The 21,908-nt window shown below is 44.4% G+C and overlaps 1 protein-coding gene across 1 annotated transcript in view; it reads right to left on the bottom strand.

The window, feature by feature from the left end:
* cubn (cubilin (intrinsic factor-cobalamin receptor)) overlaps positions 1–21,908 on the bottom strand; it is a 481,327-nt gene that overhangs the window by 151,478 nt on the left and 307,941 nt on the right. Inside the window, exons 48-50 of the mRNA XM_078535601.1 lie at positions 13,052–13,201; positions 4,126–4,247; positions 2,653–2,878 (exon numbers count right to left, since the gene is read on the bottom strand). Of these exons, the coding sequence (XP_078391727.1) occupies positions 2,653–2,878; positions 4,126–4,247; positions 13,052–13,201 (498 nt within the window). The remainder of the gene's footprint in view (positions 1–2,652; positions 2,879–4,125; positions 4,248–13,051; positions 13,202–21,908) is intronic.

Genomic DNA, 21,908 nt, shown 5'->3' with positions numbered 1-21,908 from the left:
CTAGAGAACAGTGAAGGCCGCGTCACTGAATATATTCAAGGTTGAGTTGGACAGATTTTTGAGTCAAGGGTTATGTGGGGGGAGGCAAGAAAGTGGAGTTGAAGTCACAATCAGACCAGCCATGATTGAAGCAGGTTCGAGGGGCCGAATGACCTATTCCTGCTCCTATTTCTCATATTCTTATGTTAATGCCAATGGAAGAATATACGTAGAATTACTTGGAATATACAATACAGAAAGAGGGAGTTGGCCCTGCCAATCTTTTCCGGTGTTTATGCTCCACTCGAGCCTCCTCCCATCCTTCCTCATTTAACTCCCCAGGAGATATGTCTCCTCCTTTCCATTCCACGAATGCGTATTTGACTATTAGATTTATTTTTAGTTGAGAGATCTTAAGTCAAAGACAGTTAGCCAGTTAGAGACACAGAGATTGGCTCTATAACCAATGAATGTTAACAAAAAATGTATTTGTTTTACTTGGTACCTTTCCTCATGTTCTAAACTGATTTCTAAACATTGCTTCTCCAAAACAAAAAAAAAACCGACTAGAATTGAATTCTGAAAGCTTTCCAGGTATACATTTCGCAAAAACAACGGCAATTATGCGCAGCTCTACTTTGTTTTTTACATTAAGAACAAAAACATTTTGATTAATGCAGATCTGGAAGATTTTTTTGAGCAAAGAAACAAACAAACCATAATAATTTCCTGCCATCTGAGCTTCAATCGCAGCACCAGAGAACAGGTGACAAAGCAATAGGTGCATACTTTTGACAGGCTAGATGTGAAAACATTGCAGAGATTTCAAATTGCAACCTCTTAGTAAGAGTTAAATAGGCGTGTAACATTGTCTAAGTATAAAGTTGGTCATTTGAAATAATGTGTAGCATTGCTCTATTTTTTGCAAGCATCCTCAAATATTGTTCAAATAAAATGTTCTGATAAAATGATTAAACTAATAAGGAATGTAGGTATTATGGTCAACATAGTAGTGACTTAGTTTGAAAACTTAGGTGAAAACCCCATGTCCATAGTATAGGACACCACCAATTTGAAAAGAGAAACAATAAATTGCAATAATGGCAGTCTGCTTTGTGAATGTTGGGGTGAAATTGAAGCTCAAATTCCAAAAACAATGAAGTCTGCAATTTCTGTAATTAAAGCTAATCGTTCAACACAAAATCAAAAAGACTCTTATTTGGAGGGGGCAATATATATGCAGAAAATTACCACTATGAAACATAAGCACAGGAGTTTATATCTCATGTATGAATTACTTGTTTAGAGATTATGACAATTAGGGCTCCATTTTTGCCGACGGCCCAACACTAACAAGTTTCTCAGTGCTGCAGATGTGACAATATTTTTAGGACATTTTATTTTCCTATTCAGTTTTATTTTCCTAAATGGAAGAATGCCAGAATGGAAAATAACAGGAAGCTGTACTCGGTTTATTGGTACCAGTTTCCTCTATCTCATAAACATCAATCCCTGCAGAGAAAGATTTGAATTTGTCATAAAACATTTATTGTTTACACAGATTAAAAAAAGGTGAAGTTAAAGAACTGTACCAACTAAGTGAAATCAATCTTTATGCAACTTTATTTTATGCCATTTTATAATAATTAGATTGGAAAAACACATAGCCCATGTTACATGATGGATAAATGGGCCATTTTTAAAGGTAATAGCAAAACAATCATGATACAGTCAAATTTCTTTGGCTTTTAAGTTTAATGCAAAGAGGTTACATTGATTGGGTTAGCTAATACCAAACTTATGTTTCAAATACAAAAGTTAATTGAGGATATAGACCACTTGTAATGTGCTTTTCCAGTAGTAGGGCATTTCCAAGGTTAAATCTGCAAGATATTACGAATTGTCTTAAAAGTGCCTCGAGAAGGGAGGGCACAGATTAAAAGTGATTAGCAAAAGAAGCAAATGAAAAAACTTTCTTACACAACGAGTGATTCGGGTCTGGAATGTACTGCCTGGAAGTGTGGTGGAGGCTGGTTCAATCGAGGCTTTAAGACGGCATTAGATGATTATTTGAATAGAAACAATGTTGAAAAAGGTAGGGCAATGGCACTTGGTCAGAATGCTCGTTTGGAGAGCCGGTGCAAACACGATGGGCCGAATGGCCTCCTTCTGCACTGTTAGTTTCTGTGATTCTGATTCTGAGACTTTTCTGAAAGATGTTATTAATGCAAGTATTCAATTTAAGAGAATAGTGTATTGCTGAATAATGGATGGCTTAGTTTGGTAAATACTCTTCTGATGTTTAAAATATGAGGTTGCGGATGAATGATAACAGAACTGTAATATAATTTTGCTGGGAACGAAGCTGAGCTGGGAGCTGGTCCAAATGCCCAAGTATGCACAATGTGTTGTAACAGTTCTGGTGATTTACTTGTCTCAGTGTTAACTGAGAAAGGATTGTTCCTTGTTCATTGGGACTTCCTTCTTGTATTTTATTCAGTTGGGCTGTTGCAATTGTCTTTTGTGTCTATTTTATTAATAACAAATAAGAAAAGAGAATAGAACACTGTCTCATTAAGCTAGATAACTGAATGGGACTAACAAAGATTTAGAAAACATTTTTAGGTAAATTTCAGAACTGATAACTACGGTTCCCAACATTTTTTCTCTTACCTGCCGAATCAGATATCCATGTGGCATAGAAACCATGATGTTGCACACTGTGGCTAGAGCTAAATATAATGAACAATTTGTTTGAGCCAGATTTAATCATCTCAGGCAAGGTGGTTCCACAGTATTGGCCTATGATTGGTGAGCTGAAGGACCCACCATTCATGATTGTAACAGAGTCCCAACTACAAGTCGAATGCGGCTCTAAATCAAAGTAAACGAAGTTCAACTGTGAACAGAAAAATACAGGTAATGCAAAAATTATACAGTACTAGTGAACCTTCAATGACATTGCTTATGGTCAGTGGGAAGAGATAGTTGTGGAGACTTTCTTGTGTCATATGTTAGAGTAGGCTTGTGTCTGGTGTGCCCTTGGCACATTGGCATTGCTAGGGGGAAAATGTGACTAGTAGCCTTCCCATATATGCAGCACACCTCAGGTGACCACCCAAAGAGGAAATCTACCAGGATATGCTTTTTACTTGTGCTTGTTGTGACTGGTTGAGTCAGGTTACAGCATCACCTCTAGAGCATCTTAGAATAGTAGGTATTCTTACAATATTGATTTTTTTAAACCACTTTTGGTGGAAATTAGAATAACAAGCATTGCTGTTACATAACTGTGGGCTGGATTTTATGGGACATAGTGGTCCCTGACCACCAGACTAAAAAGCTGGTGGCGAGCCCACCCACCATAGTAAAGGCTGCACCTCAGCAATTGAATTCAAGCCTTAGAGGGCTACAGCCAATTGGATGGCTGGCAGATCTGTAGTCCCAGCAGTGCTGAGAGGGAACGGTTGCGACTGCTGGAACATTGGCAGCATCAGTGGAGATCGTCGCTAAAGCTGGACACCAAGGTTAGTGGGGGGATTTTGCTGGGGTCAGGCTACCAGTCCACAGCGAGGTGAGTGAGGAAGTGTGGAGCTGGATTTGAGAGTCTGGGCAGGAGGGTAAAAGGGGCATCTCCGATAGGCATAACGGATCCACAAAGGAGGTCCCCCCACCTTGCCCAACACCAGCCCACTTAGTTAAATTTGCTGGTTTCCCACATGGCCTGGATCTCGCCCTCCTGCCTTCAAACCCACTGGTGGGGAAACTAAAATGCAGCCCTGTGCTTTCATTTGATATAAATATACTGAGGCCATGACACAGCTACATGTGACACAAATATGTGGATAACAGTGGCTATGAATTACTGAAACTAATTCTAAGCCAGGGTAAGTTATATAATTTAATTAAATATTTAATATAAATTAAATATAAGTGCAATTTATAGCCTTCACAATAGTTTCATTTTCAATAATTATTATCACCTCTGAAAGTTTGCCTGAACTACCTGTGGAGGCCTACCTGTAAAAAACATGATGCAATAATATTTTTCACTGAAGCATGCCATACAAAATACTGATATTTTCCTGGTCAACTGTATGAAGAATAATATCTTACTTATCCATGCATTTTCAAAAATAGACTCACAGTTATTGTGTGTCCTTCTGGGGCCTCCAGCCTCCATGCGCAGTGGGTCAAAGGGTTATATTGTGATGGGTAGTTGGGGCTTGAAATTAACCCATTTTCTCCAGTCTGAATGCCACCACATTCTAAAAAAGGAGAGAAACTTAATTAAAAATTATACATATTGAAAGGCCACAACCTTGATGAAAATATTTTGGGTTATTTTGCTACATTGGTTTATCAAGCCTGACTATTGAAGTCGAGACAACCATGACATTTAAGAGGGAAATTCGATAAATACAAAATACTAAAGGATATGGAGGAAGAACTGGAAATGGGATTAAATAATTCTGGTGGGGGAGCTAGCACTGAACATGTGCAATATGCCAAATGGCCTCCTTCTGTACTGAAATTTCTACGATTCTATAAATCTTTTGTAACTCATGTCAAAAGACATGATCATCGTACAAAATGTCATTGTGAAAAAAATGCTACAACACTCACCCTTACTAAACAAAAAGATATTCTAAACACCTTTCCATGGAGACGCTTCCACAGAGAGCAATTGAAATATGTGAAATGGTTCTGAGGATTAAATATTGACTTCCTCAATCCGCTCCCTATTTTATCAACCCTGTAAAAATGTGTCTGCAGCTGGAACGTGAAGAGTTTGGGGAGAACAGCCTATAATTCCGTGCTATTAACTTATTTTACAAATTAAGCAGAGTAAACTCAGCTGGAACCAAAAAAGTGTTCAATTGTTTTGCTAAGAAGCATTAATGCTTAGTTCAAGATTCTATAAAGTTCTTTTAAGACTCTTTTGGGCCTTCCATATCATCAATTAACAAAAATGTTCAAAGAAACAAGGGGCCGAAACGTCACAGATTTGCACCAAGTGCGGTAGCGAGCGGGAAAGAGAACGTTTTACCCACTGGCCGCAATGGCGGCTTTTCATGCCGTATCATCCCAATCCCGCCTCATTAATCATCCCTTCCCAGGAAACACGTCATTTCAATGATGGGAGGGCTCTCATTTGCCTGCCAGACTGTCACCTTGCCACTTCCTCACACCGAGTGCCATATTTAAAGTGCAGCCACGTACGCACCTCAGTGCTTCCAGCCCCGGACTGCTGCACAGAAGGTCCCGAAAGGAAAGATAACTGTGGCCCCCTCGAGTGCCTTTTGGATGCTGGGGAGGCCCGCCATGATGTCTTCTACCCCCACTCTGGCTGCAGGAGGTCCAGAAATCTCACCACTCCGACTTGGTAGACGATGGCTGTGCTGATCAGTGGCCTCATCTCCTCTGGAGACTGCCTCCTCAGCCTTCAACGTCTTGCGGCCACTTGCACAGATCAACTTGTGCCCCCACACACACACCCTGGGATACCCCCCTTCTCCAGTACAACCCTCACCCTGCAGCCTCTTCCCTTGCATGGGGCCACTGTTTCCACTTTTTCCCCAAGTAAGCCCTAGCGCTGCAGCCATTGAAAATCCACCCCAGCCTTTCAGCTGGTCTGATAGGTAAAGACCCTGCCCGTGAGCCCCCACTATCAATGATGTGGTGCTGTCTGTGAAGCCTGGTGCTGGTGACCGCAAGTGTTGCCCAAAGTAAGGTAGGCAAACAAACCTCGAAGGCCCGAGCTGAAGATGCAGAAAAATTTGGATTTATTTTAAAGTGCCAGCCAGGACCAACAGCTAGGGCACCAAAGCATACACAGATAATCACAGCCTTACATGGAAGCTAAAAACTTATACAAAGGGCTTAGCTGCAAATTTGCAATTAGGAAATGGGAGACACACGGGCGAGGACACAGGATGACTCGATCAAGAAATGGGGAATGCCATTTAACACCGTCTGATAGCCTTGAGCCACATCCAGTCAGCTCCCGTTAACCGTTTGTATAGGACAAACATACATTCTTTGCTATCTTCAAAAGACAATGCTTAATCACTGCACTGCAATTACTGTACAAGTACACAATTATCAGCCCACTGGGGGGTCATTGTGCTGTGGCCTTTGTGTAACTAATACCATTAAGTTGTAACTGATAGTAAAAAATATATAAACGGTGCTCATTTGAACCTCAGTGGAGAAGCGACTGGACTGCCCAGCGTTTACTCCCCGCATGCGTAATAAAGGAACCACTTGAATATTGTATCTGGACTCCGAGTGTTGAAATTTTGTGCGAGAATATTCCTCGGACCTTTCAACTGGCGCTGTGAGCAGGGTACAAAGGACGCAAGACACCGACGGGGAACTGGGACGAGTCACAGCGTGAGTACACTTTTATTCATACTAAATCTGACTCCGTCCGGACCCAGGAAGTGTCAGGCGCCCTGCGTATCCGAAACCGAGGCTCCAGGCAATAGTTCAAGGGGTGGTAAGGGTGGGGTAGAAACACATGTATTATAGATTGTTATAATTACATCCGGTATTAATCGCAAGTAACAAGCTCGATCAGAAAGGACCCAGGTAAGAACTGTACCACTGACGACAACTGTACCCCGACCGTCTTACCCAGAGATGGCCAGTAGTGACAAAATCGAGTGGGGACCAGAGGGATCCCTGACACAGCATTTAGCTGACAAAATAAGAAATTGATAGGCAAATTATAAAGAACAATTGGAACCCATTTGACTCACCCACTGATCAGAGAAAACAGTGGGATAATCAGAAAAAAGACAAAGATGATAAAGCATGGATCCTAATGTTAAGACAACACATAGAGTTAAGTAAGAAAGTAGATAGAATGTTGGCCACAAATCCCAAAATGAAGAGCAAAAAATACAGGCAAAAAATCTCATGTCAGCTTCGCCAGCTTTAACACAGCCACCAGTAGCTCCACAATACGCAGATAATGTAGATTGGAACGGGCTGGTGGAACAGACAGCAGGATATGAGGAACAATGGGAAGCGGGCTGGGAATCACCACCCCTACATCCCCTGGTCCCAATTAAGCTAGAGTATGTGCCCCTGGTGCCCGGACAACCAGGCAGACCAGACACAGCAGCAAGCCGATTTCCAATCCCTTAGAGCAGAAATAGCACAAGTCTTAGGGCAAGCCCCAGTTAATTGAAATATAGTGACTGGAGTAAAACAAGAAAAGGGCGAGGGTGCCCATGAATATGGCAATCGGACGTTTGAGGCATATTATAACTACGGGGGTGTAGGTGCTGCACCGAACCGAGACGATGCACAGTTCATGCAATTGTACAAGGATGGCCTTAGCCTGGCCCACCAGGCAATCCTAGACACCGGGCTAGTAGACAAGAACACGTGATGAGCTAGAAAGATGGGCCACCGAGGTAGATAACCACATGGGGAAAACTAAGATAAAGGTGTCGGCAGTGGAGGTTACAGACCCCACTGAAATGGTGGCCACCGCGACAGCCATCCCTAAACCCGAGGTGTGCTTTCATTGTAAAAACCCAAACATAAAATATTTACAGTTCTAGATGTAACCAATAGATTTTGGTCGCTCCCACTGGACCAGGAATCCCAAGATAAATTCGCTTTCACAGTGGGAGGAAGACAGTATACCTGGGCAAGGCTCCCACAGGGATTCCACAGCAGCCTGAACATCTTCCATCGGGTCACGAGTGAGAAGCTGAGTCAGTGCGACGTAGAGTCTTACAACAGTACAATCTTACAATATGTAGATGATATCCTAATAGCATCAGAATCAGAAAGGGGCCACATCGGAGCTCTCCTGATAGTCTTAAGGGCACTGAAAAATGCTGGATTTAAGATAAACCCCTTTATGAGTTGATGACCGGGAGGGCTATGTGCTTGCCAGAGGGCATAGCCACTGGAAGCGAGGATATGGGACCCGTCAGAGATAAAATTAAAAACTATATTAAGCAATAGGATGGACAGATGGACAGTAATAGGAATTACAACAGGAAGCGAAGGACCAACAGGCTATCAGGGATTTAGAAGAGAGGACGAAAGGGGGACGGACCCCAGTCACCATCGGCTGAGGTCGGAGACATAGTGTTTGTTCAAATCACCCCTAACCAACCTGGCTTTGCCCCAGAATGGACTGGACCGTACAAAATTATTTTGACCAGCGATTCATGTGCCTGCGTCGATATGAAGGGAAAAGATAGGTGGAAACACTGGTCGCAACTGAAAAGGTATGATGTAAGTAAGAAAGACTGAATTACCGGGCAGTGGGGGGAAAACGGGCAACGAGCAGTCCATATTGTGTTAGGATTCATTCCCGATCTGGAGAACTGGCCATCCAAAAGACAAAGGGGGAATCCTCAACTACAGGGAGGGTCACTGTGGGCTGTGCACAAGGAGGGGTGAAAAGGAGAAAGCTGCCTCTTATATACGACCTAACACCTGGTGATCACCAGCAGTATGCTTCATTGCAGAAATAACAATAACCGAATAACCTCCATGCCAAGATGGAAAAAAGCTGGGTGTTGATAATCATTGCCAGGGCCCTGGCTATTGCAGCCACCGGCATACAGAACATAAACCGTGAAGCAGTGGCCGGTATGGGCTTATACTACAAGAATGTCAGCGACGGATACTGTGTGAAAGGAGATATGAATGTCACAATGGAAAGGTCAATGCTCTTTAAGTGTGGCTCCGGGCTTATGCAACTGTCCATTGGAATGAGCGATGGAGAGAGTCTAGGGCAGAGCTCGGATATGGGAACGGAATTCCGATGGAAAAATGAGGGCCCAACATGCTTCCAGATCAGCGATGGTTCGGATGGACCCTGAACATGTGCGAAGGGGGCACAGGTCCAGATATAATGTGTGAGAGATTTTTCGCAATTTACCTTCACAATAACAACTGGGGTCACTGTCCTGGGGAGGAGGGCTTGGGATTGACAGATACCTGGCATTGGAACTTGAGGCCCAAACACGCAGAGTTGACTACAATGGCGGGCCCCCGGACTAACACCACCCCGCTATCACAGGACACAACGACAGCACAGAGACTATCTTGCCCAGGCATGACCCCTGGGCCACAGAATGGACTGGTACTGTATATGGACAGTGAACAATTGTATGATAATGTTAAACATGAAATTGTATCGGTAATTGTGAACCTGGCAGGTATACAACTGCCTGAGTATTGCAGTAACCAAGTGCCCCTACGAAAACCATACAAATTACTGAGTAAGGCAGTGATTAATCAGGCGGCCGATGCCACTAGATTCAGGGGACATGCTGCTTTCCACCGCCAGAAGAGAGGGTTAGTTAACATTGTACTTGACAGGGGTGAACACAAGGAATTCCCTGGTAAACTCTCTTGACATTCAAGGAATCAACTCCGAGGTCACAAATCTTAAAGGGATCAAGAGGCAGCTGCTCATAAGAGCAGCGAGGGGCGGAGAACCGGCAGCAGCCCTAGGGGGCAAGAGTGTGGCATCTCTATTGGAAAACGTACACGTTATAGAGACCCATGCTAAAACCACCAACCAATTAATAGAAAGGGAGGAACGACAAGAGGACAGCACCCAAAAAAAAAATCAGCTGTGCCACTCTTATGGCCAGTAGATGATCGGGTAATTAAGATACAATCTGGTCCAGATCCAAAGGGGGGAGGTACCGGGCTGGATCAACAGTACCCGGTTGCGGGGGATGGCCAAGAACCCAGGTGTCATCGATGCCTCTACATTGAAAGGAATGACCAGGGTGTATCCAGTGATTCAGAAGTGCACCACAAACCAAATGAACGTGATAGGCATGGTATCGGCAATCCCCTCAGCCACAGCAGACACGGGCCTGCACCCTCAGTACCAACATTGGGTTAATTCGAGACGATGACTCCCGCTGGTACTACCCCATAGACATGCATGCCATACACAAGAATGAGGGCATACTGAGCGGGTGCAGGATTTGCCCCTATCCAGTCAGAACGGGGTGGGGGGGGTTGGATGAATGCAGGTACAACCAAACGGAGGGTTGTATGTTCAAAATTACCCACAGAGAAAGCCATCACACACGCTCACAATACAAGGGAAAGGGGGAATGCTGTGTGACAACTACTGAACAGTCATACACGTACGGGAGACTACATTGCAACATCACCACCCCCAACTTCTGCTTTAAGTCCCGGCTCCCAGTTACTATCGGACACATGCAAATGGTATACATCCAACAAAGGGGTCAGGTCTCAGTCAACGCCTCCAACACACTCCACGATACCCTGGAACAGTATAAGGAACCTAAGCAGGCCCCAATTCCCCACCTTCCCGAAAGTCTGACAAAGATTAAAGGTAACTTATGAAAGGTGATGAAACAGTATCACGTGTTACAGGCGGTATTTAAAAGGCTAGTCAATGATATGGAAGAGCAATTGAGAAATCCGACGTGGTGGGAGCAAGTGTGGGACTGGGGGCTGAATATAGATATACACCCCTGGATAAGGATAATCTCTCATATACTCGTCGCAGTGCAGCTAGTGTTAGCGTTGGCGTGGGGAATTGCAGCATGTCGCACCTGTAAGAAGAAAGCCCTTAGACATAGGACAAAAATAATGTTAAAGGAGCAACAACGGCTGCTGGGACAGGACACAATCTTAATGTAGTAGGGTCCCAGCCTCCCATCTTGGTGGATGCGCACCACCGGAAAGACAGGAGTCTCGGACATAGGAAGCTTAAAAACTTGGGGCGAGGTCTGGGTGATGCCATGACCTAGGTTGTGCTGCGAGCTCCAGATGAACTTTAGCAGTGGGATATCTGTATTTAGTGCTCCTCGCAATTTTTTTTAAAACCTAGCTAAAAAGATTATGCATGTATAACAATTTAAATATTATGCAATTAAAAGGAATGAGAAAAGTTATATCTTGTGATTCTATTAGTCATGGACACATGTAGCGGGAAGTTGTTCTGATATGGGAATTCGTCATTTGGTGGTACAGAACTTGAGTACTGCTGAAAAAAGAGATTTTCTTATCAAAGCTTTTTGCCTTGCACTCATTAGGACAATTCGTAAGAAAATACAGTAAAGTCCTGCCATTTGCGAGGGTTACATTCCCGCAAAACTTCTCAAATGGTGAAATCGCAAACAACGAGCATACTTTACAATGGGAGTCAATTAGATAGTTCCAGCCATCCTAAAATTTTCCATGTAGAAAGGATCAAAGGCAAGAAAAAACAATGTTTTTAATAAATTTAAAGAGAAATTGTTTAAAAAAACAAGAAAAATGTAAAATTTGTCACACTTTTGACACTTTATTTGAGAGTGAAGGTGAACTCGATCGGGGCCATGGGGAGTTCTTGTTGTCGGGGCCATGGGGAGTTCTTGTTGCCAGGGCCACAGGGAGTTCTTGTTGTCAGGGCCTTGGGGAGTTCTTGTTGCCGGAGCCATGGGGAGTCTTGTTGCCGGAGCCATGGGGAGTTCTTGTTGCCGGGGCCACAGGGAGTTCTTGTTGCTGGGGCCACAGGGAGTTCTTGTTGCTGGGGCCACAGGGAATTCTTGTTGTTGGGGCCACGGGGAGTTCTTGTTGCCAGGGCCACAGGGAGTTCTTGTTGCTGGGACCACAGGGAGTTCTTGTTGCTGGAGCCACAGGGAATTCTTGTTGTCGGGGCCACGGGGAGTTCTTATTGCTGGGGCCACGGGGAATTCTTGTTGCTGGGGCCACGGGGAATTCTTGTTGTTGGGGCCACAGGGAATTCTTGTTGTCGGGGCCATGGGGAATTCTTGTTGCTGGGGCCATGGGGAGTTCTTGTTGCTGGGGCCATTGGGATGGGGAGTGGTGGAAGAAGCTGCCTATAGGAAATACATCATGGACACCTTCCCTTTTTTAAACTTTATTCAGGCGGTTTTTCTTTTCTCAGCATTTTCTAATGATGGCTTCTATTTTTTAAAATTGCAGATAAGTGAATTTGAGACCATAATGGGTGAACTGGTGTACAAAAACTTTTGTGCAGAAAAGGGAATTCGCAGAAGAGGAAGTCAAGAACGGTGGGATTTTACTGTACCGATGTCAGGGGAAAGAACATATTTATACTATATGAAAAGAGAGTGTTGATTGGTTGGCAAGTGGGATCTGATTGGTATAGGCGTTACTGTGGAGAATGCACCAGCTGATGGTGACTGACAGTTAACTTCTGAGCATTGTTTGAAATTTAAACCAGGCAGCTTGACTGATTGGTCAAGATGTTGCCCTGGGGAATGAACCAGCGAATGGCTGTCACTTACTTTATTCAGCTGAAACAAGCGCAATGTGTGTACATGTTCTTATGGGAACCTATATAAGAATTCTGTCCTCACATTGGTGGAGGGTGAGGGGGCACAATGCTCAGTGTGGATGCAGATCAAAAAAATCAGTGTTACTATGTTCCATTCAAATGTTGTTCCTCACTAGGAATGTTGAACCATTGAATTTATCTTTTTTTTTAATCATTCACAGGATGAGGGCTTCGCTGGCTGGGCCAGCATTTATCTTTTATGCAACTGAAATGATCCTTTAATACACAACAGTGGCAGAATTCAGTTTATTGTACGTACACTAGTGATTTTAATAGAGAACTCTCATTCACAATTTTATCTTATCTGTCACAAACAATAGTCTCTGATTTTTAAGTTACACATTACATAATAATTAGGAACTCTGACAGAATATACTGGAAGGAAAACCCATTTATTGAAGATTAATGAAAAAGTTCTCTTAAAGAGAACTCTTGGTTTTATGTAATGACGGAAAATCTATTTAAGGATTAAAATTTGAAAGCTAAGTAGTGCAGTATCATTGTATTTATTTCTTCTATGTCAAGTTTGTCTACTCAATATTTTAACACACCGTAAATCAATTACTTTAAATGGCTTATGGCTCGTTAAAATAGTGGAGAAAAGAACTTTATACAAATGTCATAAGTTTTCTTTCAACAATATAATTCTGTGTAATATTCTGGCTTTAATTATATTTTTTAAGGTGTGGAAATACCATTAATGGGCAACTAGTCTGAATTAAAAATACTGACCTGTAAAAACGTATTTGGCAAAGAAACCAATATCTTCCACTAATGGACCAGATAAGAAGTGCACCCAGAGTTGGGGGGAAGGTATCACCAGTGGTATAGTAGGAGCAGACGGTCCACACAGCCTGGCCATTAGATCACCATTAGGATCGCCTGTGGGATGAAGGAAGGGAAAGAAAAGTTAAGGGTACTTTACATAAGTCTATAGGATAGTGGACAGATGGTATTGAAATCTGTGTAACTGTTTTACTAATATTGTTGTTTTGTAAATTAGACATGGGAACAATTTTCTACTATACACTGATATGTAATAAAATTACCTCATTGTGTAATGCTTTTTAGAATAACAGTTCCTCATGCACATGTGCCACTTTATTCAATAAGACTCCCATTAGCGAAAACAAATTACTCAAATATACATACAATTATAGAGAAACTGCAGATGGTATTGGTGTGTGTATCAATCTGGCCACCATTGGATGAAATTATACATCAAAATAGGAGCATATGAATGCTTTAAAATATCTTTATGATGTTCCTCATTCCACCATCGCAATCAGGCTATTAACATGTTTATTTAAAATGATTTTTAACACAATGGTTGGAAGAATTTCACATGAAAGTGTAACTTTAACTCATCTGCACCTGCAGCAATATAGCACACATATTAGTCATTGTTCTTATCATTGAAGTTAAAGTTAGATTAAAGGAAATGCGAAGTCTAAGGGGGATAAATTGGATAAGATGCCAAAACAGGCAGGGGGATCACAATGAATGATTAACCCATGCCTGTTGACTGTGATGTATGCAGCATGTCACAATTGTGCTGCAAGTTACCTAAAGCGATTGCTGCACGCAGTGCTCCATGTGTTGTTCATTAGCTGTATACATCAGCAGGGGTGTGATCATGCAAGTGTCTAGCGTTAGCTACTTAAAGGCAGCCTGCAACTTTTAAAGGGAAGTGCACTGTGGCTGTTGGAATGGTGACAGTGTTTTCGAAACTGTTTTGTGAAAGTTCCAGCAATGGCTGACCATGGTAAAGTTCATACTCGAACGTTTTCAGACACTGTACTGGAAGTCTTGGTGAAAGTGATGGAATAAAGAAGAGTCGTACTCCCTCAGCGGTGCAGAAGACCCTCCAGAGACAAGCTCAGGAGGCAGTGGGGAAAGATAATGGTGGGTCAATGCCAGGAGTGTAACTGCAAGAACCTGAAGGCTATGCAGGAAGAAGTTTGATGATTTCACATCGATTGTCAAGATCAGAGAGCTTATCAAATGTCATATCCTGCCAACTATGTCACTAGCCTCATCTATTATTCAATTCACCACACCCCATCTAGCAACGATCTCTACCAATCAGGACTCAACCATACCATTCAGATGCTTTACATGACCCTTAGACAGTTCGTCTCACACCCACATCTCACAGCTCTGGCAGTTATTCGCCCATGACAGCTACAATATCCAAGCACATTGTAGAACATTCATTGATACCGCTCTCTCTTTCTTCCAGAGCAAAGTGGCAAATAACAGGAGCTACAGCGGATCAAGCAAACCTACATGTTTTAACTCCATGAAGGAGCCAGTACTGGTCAACCTGCAAAGGGGCATTGTTGAAGCCTTGGCCATCAGTGGGGCTGAAACAATTGATAATGAGGGTATCTTCATATCTATTCCTCCTTCCCTCAGCCCACTTCTCCCTCATCCCTCAATCTCTTCTGCTAAGCTGCAGAGGGTGTAAGCATGCATTTCCTACTTTCTGTTCTCCTCTTAACCACAATCCAAACGTTATCCCTTTTTTCACTTTGGATACCAAGAACGGCAACTTTCCCAAGCAGTGATAGAGGAACAGGAATACAATGAAGATAATAACTTCTGGAGGAATTTAGTATTGACGATGTGGTCCCGCCCACTGGTTGGAGAGGTGGTGGGAACTCAGATTGCTTTTCTCTGGGAGGCCCAACACAATTACCAGGTAATCAGGAACTTCCCTGGAGAGCATCGGGCCTCCATAGGCCTAACGAAGTCCTCAGTAGGGCAGAAATCCCACCAATGAAAGCTACCAACCAATTAGAGACTGACAGCTGTCGCAGTGCCATCGTAAATGGTGGCCACTGCCAGTAACACACTGGGGCCTTCACTAGGGATCATCACTGGATCCCTGGAGAGAGGTAAGTGGGGCAGAATGAGGGTCACAGGGAGGGTTGCTGCCAGGCGTGGAAGGGAGGTTGGAAGTAAGGGCAGGAGGGTGGGTTTCAGCAGATGATCTCCTTACCAATGCCGGGTCCCTTGATCGGGCACTGATTGTTCATGAACGAGGCAACCCCTGGTAGGCTGCTGGAAAACCTGATAGGGTTTGCTTGGTAGGTTACTGGAGGCCCAGGAGACCCTTGCGACTCTCGTTTAATTCCTGAGCAGCCATTAAATCCTGATGGGCTCAGGAATAATCGATTTAAGTGGCTAATTAATGAGTCTAATTTACATCCCACAACTTTGCCATGTCAGCCCCTTCCTGCCAGTCACTTAATGCGAGACTGTTTTCCCGCCACTGGGAGTCAGAAATGCAGCCTTAAGCGTAATTCTCCAGGCACATCCGCCATCTTGCCCGCTCCAGTGGGCTCCACTTATTCTATCCAACTTTCAGTCACAGTCACAGCCACCAGCTCAGATAGTGACACTGCGCATGTTTTAAAATTCGATTAGAGGAAGGATCTACACATGAGTCACTAGGCACAAATGAGCAGGAGTCAAGGATAGCATGGATAGACAGGAAGCATTGAAAATGTTCAGGACATTGAGATGAGTGTGATGGAGGAAGCCTCCACGTGTGTGGGAGAGTGCTTGCACGAGGCTCCGAAAGGCCCTGCCACACACACACTTCTCCCTCCAGAATCACTTGTGGTTCGGCTGCATGCAGCTGAACTAGTGGGACCAGATGCAGGGGGGGAGTCTCGCGAAGCCTGTACATGAAGCTGAAAGGTACCTTTACACAGTATTCAGTAAAGTGAATATATTTTCAAATTATAGAGTGACAAAATGTGTTCACCCGTGCAACCACTTGTGATCAGAAATTCTTAACTTTTCTAGGTCTACCACTTCTAGGTGCTACCCTGACATCCGCAGGAGGGGTAGAGACAACCTGTGCAATGGTTGGCCCTGTTGCCTCTGATAACTTTGGCGTCCTCTGGAAATCCGAGGCCTTGAGGGCCCCGGCTTGCTTTGGCTGTCCTCCTGTGGGCCAGCTGCTCCCTCTGTGGTGACAGAGGATGAGTTTGAGGGGGTCACAGGCAAAGGGGACTCAGAGGGAGAAGAAAGCCTCTGAGATTCCTGAGTGGATGACCCAGGGGTGTCCAGCTGCTGCTCCTCCTCCCTTTGGGTGCTTGAGGGCACCGGCCTCACTCCTTGAGAGGAAGAAGCACCTGGAGTGACGCTGAGGTGCCCCATTTCCCTCTTGCGTTGCCACTGCAGGAACTCGCCCATGGCTACCACAATGGAGTGCAGGTCTGGGGGCATCTACTCATTCTGCTGGACCAAGGTCTCCATGGCGTCCGCCATCCTCCATGCGCGTGCATGTGAGTACCACTTCATCAGAGGGCAGGTGGACACACCCCTTCATTTTGTGTGCCACTCTATTGAGGGCTTCCAACAACTCTGCGTGATGTTCCACCACCTAATGCTGACTCTCCATGATGAGTTGGAAGGCTGAATCCAGAGGCTCGTCATCTGACTTGGACCTCACAGATGCCTCTGCCCCAGAAGTCCTCCAAGTGCCGGGGAGCTTGGCTGAACCTATCTCCTCCTGCTGCGGACATGTGTATGTGCGGTGACCACCAGATTGTGAACCCAAGCCTGCTGTAGATCTAGGTCCCACTGAGGTTGGTGTCTCTGCACCGGTGGAGGGTGTGGGTAAGTGATGTGATGGGTCTTCCAGGCTGCTTATTTCCAGCTCTTCAATGGAGGAGGCGTTCTCCTGTCTAGAGATGAGAATCTGGATGGAGCTGAGGGACTGGCTGGCTGAGGGTGTCAGTCGCTCGGCAGAGCTCCCTGTGAACCAAAGTAAAGATAATTAATGCATAGCAGCAGAGTCTAAAGCAGGACAGAGAGCACTCACAGCTGCATTTAGAGAGGGATGATGTGGTGCAGGATCCTCATGTGGGTGTCCGCTGCTGACCTCACCATCACCGCAAGCATGGTCCACATCCTCACCAGTCAGCACGATGGTGTGTTCCTCAAAATGTGGGCCACTCAAGCTCGGGTCTGTGACCTCTCCCTGCTGTTGTGAGCCAGCTTCTTCTGCATCAAACAGATGGAGAGAGTGTGAGCAGGATGCATGGCACTGTGTGGAATGTTTGTGTGGTGAGCGGAGCCATGGACGGTATGAGGACACGAGCTCGAGAGCATATGAGTCTGATGGATCGCGTGAGAGTTATTGCTGTTGCCCCTTGAGGAGTGAGATCCCTGTGGATGTGTGATGAGTTTGGGAATGTGTGAGTTGAGAGTGATGTGGGGGTTGACTTACCCTGGAAGAACAGAAGAGAGCATTCATCCCCTTCCTGCACTGGAAGGCTGACCTCCTCTGTGCTCCAGTGGTGCTGACCGTCACTGCCACACCTCCCAGGCCAGATTAGTGACTCTGGTGGACCTCCTGCAGCCAGAGTGGGGCCTTCCACTGCATCCAGCAGGTGCCCCAGAGTGGCGTCCCTAATCTTCTTTGCTTTCAGGGCCAACTGTCGCCTGGAGCAGTCTTGGTCTGAAGACATGAAGTAGGCATTCGCTTTGGTGCATATTGAATAAGGCGCCTGGAACGAGGGAGCGCCAGGTCACGACGTGGCGGGGAAACCCAAGCCCACCTGCCAGCGAACCGGCATGTTCCACGTGAATGGATAATAAATGGAGCAGGGCGCGCCAGGAATGGGACAATATGGTGCGATAAGCCGCCATTGTGGCCAGTGGGTAAAACATCCTTTTTCCTGCCCTCTACTGCACTTAGTGCAAATCAGGAATGATTTCACCCAATGTCTTAGTGCTGCAGTGGAAAATGAGACTGCTGTCATGCAATCTTAGACTGTCACAATCATGCTGAAAAGAGCTTCCAGGACATCAAAACAATCCAACAATCTGTCCTCCAAAAGATTACTAGAATTGCTGAGATGATATCCTGGGAGAGTGGCTGTGGCTGCATGGACTACAAACCTACTGTAATCTCTCAGGACAACAGCATTCATGCCCCACCCCGACCCCTGCCAATAATTAGTGCCTTTGTATTACAAATCAGCCAACTCAGACTACCAAAGCCTTGGTTGAAATGGTGCTAAAGTTCGACCGCCATGGTCATCTGCAGTCTTCTCAATTGTAGGTCTTCAGCCTTTTCCTGTTCCTCCACTCCCTCTTCCTCTACCTCAGCTTTCTGTCTGACTGATATTGGCAATCGTAATGGCAAGTTTGAGCAGCTTGCAGCATACAATCATAAATCTTGAGTAATGCAGGGTTCTTCCAGAGGGGTGCAGGCAGCAGAATTGTTGTTTGAGGGTGCCAATGATGTGCTTTGTAATATTTCTTGTGGAAGAGTGGCTTTCTTATTGTCTGCCTGCATGGGTGCTTAGATTCTGGGCCAGAGTCATAAGCCATGTCAGGTGCGGATAACCCTCAGTACCCAGCAACCATCCATGGTGGTTTAAATACAGCTAGCACAGAAGACTGCTGCAGGATGAAGCAATTATGACTGCTGTTAGGATAACAGACATTCACCTTCAAGATACACTGCTTGTCATTCATAACCAGCTGTACATTGAGGGAATGAAATCCCTTTCAGTGCAGTGTTGACATGAACCACAAATAAGATCATGTGCATGCAATCCATGGCACTCTGCACCATGACCTGCAGTCTAAGCAAACACTTGTGTTCTAAAATACAAACAGAAAATGCTGGAAAAACTCAGCAGGCCTGGCAGTATCTGTGGAGAGAGAAACAGAGTTAATGTTTTGAGTCCATATGACCTTCTTCAGAGCTACTGAGTTTTTCCAGCATTTTCTGTTTTTATTTCAGATTTCCAGCATCTGCAGTATTTTGCTTTTATTAAACACTTGTGTTCGCTTCACCTGCTTCTTTTTTACAAGAAGGATTGTGTTGACGCTGTGAGACGGTGCTATATCTGGGGCAAATGCTGGAAGGAGCCAGATGCATACAACTTTAGAGCTACACTCACCTTGACAGCCATAGGTGATACAGTGCACTGCTTTGAGGTTGAAGTTGTGGCTATAGCAGTTGGCACATTTCAGTCACCGCATCTTGGAAGTGCAGATGTCTGAAGCATAGACCATTGCTGAAGTTCAAGTAAGAAAAATGCTCGCTAAATATCCTCTGCAGATACGCCCTCCTGCTGAAATCCCTTCTAACCCTCTTCTTTCTCCCTCTTCTTGCAACTTGCCCTGTTCTGTGTGGCTTCCCTTCGCCCTCACAGTCTTATCCAATTCCAAGAAGGATGACCTACTAGATCATCCAGACCTGCAAGCAACAAGCTATTTAAGAAAAGACGAAGAATGAAACCAAGAAACTATAGGGCAGTTAGCCTAACATTAATAGTAGGCAAAATGCTAGAATCTATTATTAGGGATGTGGTAACAGGGCACTTAGAAAATAAATGATGGTTAAGCAGAGTCAACACAAGTTATTAAAAAAAGACTTTTGACAAAACTGTTCAAAGATTTTTAAGGTTGTTACTAGTAGAAGTGATAAGGGGAAAGAACTGCATGCAGTGCATTTGGATTTTGAAAAAGCATTCGATAAGGTTTCACACAACAGGTTATTACAGAAAGTTAGGACTCATGGGATTGGGAGTAAAATATTACCATAGACTGAGGATTGGTTAAAGGACAGAAAACAGGCAGTGGAAATAAGCAGGACATTTTTGGGTTGGCAGGCTATATTACCAGCGGGGTACTGTAAGGATAAATACATGGGCCTCAGCTATTTACAATCTATATCAATGGCTTAGATGAAAGGACTGAACGTAACTTATCCAAGTTTGCTGATGATTCATTGTTAGATGGGAAAGAAAGATTGAGGAGGATGCAAAGGGGTTATGGAGGGATATGAACAGGCTGGGTGAATGGGCAAGAACAAGGCAGATGGAATACAATGTGGCAAAGTGTGAAGTTATCCACTTTGATAGGAAAGATACAAAAGCAACAATAATAACAACAAATTATATCTATACAGCTCTTTTAACACAATAAAATGTCCCAAGGCACTTCATAGGAGCATTATAAAATGAGATATGGTACTGAGCCACAAAAGGGCTGATGACCAAAGGCTTGGTCAAAGAGATAGATTTTAAGGAGTGTCTTAAAGGAACAGAGCAAGATAGAGGTTCAGAGAGGTGTAGGGAGGAAATGCCAGAGGCAAGGGCCCAGGCAGCTGAAGACATGGCCATCAATGGTGAAACAATTAAAATCAGAGATGTTCAAGAGGATAGAATTAGATGAGCACAAATATCTCGGAGGATTGTGGGGCTCAAGGATATTACAGAAATAGGGAGTGGTGATACCATGAAGGGACTTAAAAAATATGAGAATTTTAAAATCAAGATGTTGCTTGATCAGGATCCAATGTAAGTCAATGAGTTGAAGGTTGATAGGAGATCTGCATTTGGTGTGAGTTAAGACACAATTAGCAAAGTTTTGGGTGACAACAGATGGTAGAATGTGGGAGACCACAGCCAGGGGTGTGTTGGAATAGTCAAGTGCAGAGGTAACAAAAGCATGAGTGAGGGTTTCAGTAGCAGATAAGCTCAGGCACGGATGAAGTTGGGTAATGTTACAGAGGTGGAAATAGGCAGTGTTACTGATGGCGCGAAGATGTGACCGGAAGCCCATCTCGGGGTCAACTAAGATGGTAAGATTGCAAACAGACTGGCTTAGTTGCCAGGGAGAGGAATGGAGTCTGCAGCTAGGGAATGGAGTTTGGAATGGGAACTGAAAATGATGGCTTCAGTCTTCCCAATATTTAATTAGAGGAAATTTCTGCTCTGGATGTCATATAAGCAGTCTGATAATTTAGCAACAGTGAAGGAGTGAGAGAATGTGGTGAGGTAGAGCTGGGTGCCATCAGTGTACATGTGGAAACCATCATTGTGCTTTGGTATGATGGTGCTGATGGGCAGCATGCAGATGAGAGAGGGGATCAAGGATTGATCCTTAGGGGTCACTAAAGGTAATGGTGCAGAAGGAGGAAGACAGTCCATTGCAAGAGTTACTCTGGCTATAGTTAGATAGATAATAATAGAACCAAGTGAGAGCAGTCAGTCCCACCCAGCTGGATGACAGTGGAGGAACATTGGAGGAGGATGGTGTGATCAATTGTGTCAAAGGCTGCAGACAGATTAAGAAGTATGAGGAGAGAAAGTTTACTTTTGCCACAGTCACATTGGATGCCATTATTGGCTTTGATAAGAGCCGTTACAGTACTGTGGCGAGGACAGAAACCTGATTGGAGGGGTTCAAAATGCCGTTCTGGAAAACTGGTGTTCAAGGGCTTTGGAGAGGAAAATGGGATGGGGTTGATGGTTTGCAAGGATGATGGAGTCAAGGGGTTTTTTTGTAGAGAGGGGTAAGGCCAATAGATTTAAAGGAGAGACAGACAGTACCTGAAGGGTGACAGCAGTGAACAATATTGGTTATTATGGAGACCAGGAGGGGAAGCGGGTGGTCAGCTGTTTAGTGAGAATAGGGTTGAGTAAGCAGTAGAGGGACCTGGGTGTCCTTGTCCATGAATTACAGAAAATTAACATGCAGGCACAGCAAGCAATTAGGAAAGCAAATGGTTCTTTTACAAAGGAATCCTCCTTCGCAGTCATTCCAT

The sequence above is a fragment of the Cetorhinus maximus genome, chromosome 3, assembly GCF_964194155.1.
Source record: "Cetorhinus maximus chromosome 3, sCetMax3.hap1.1, whole genome shotgun sequence".
Lineage (NCBI taxonomy): Eukaryota > Metazoa > Chordata > Chondrichthyes > Lamniformes > Cetorhinidae > Cetorhinus > Cetorhinus maximus.
This window is presented reverse-complemented; position numbering and strand designations above follow the sequence as displayed.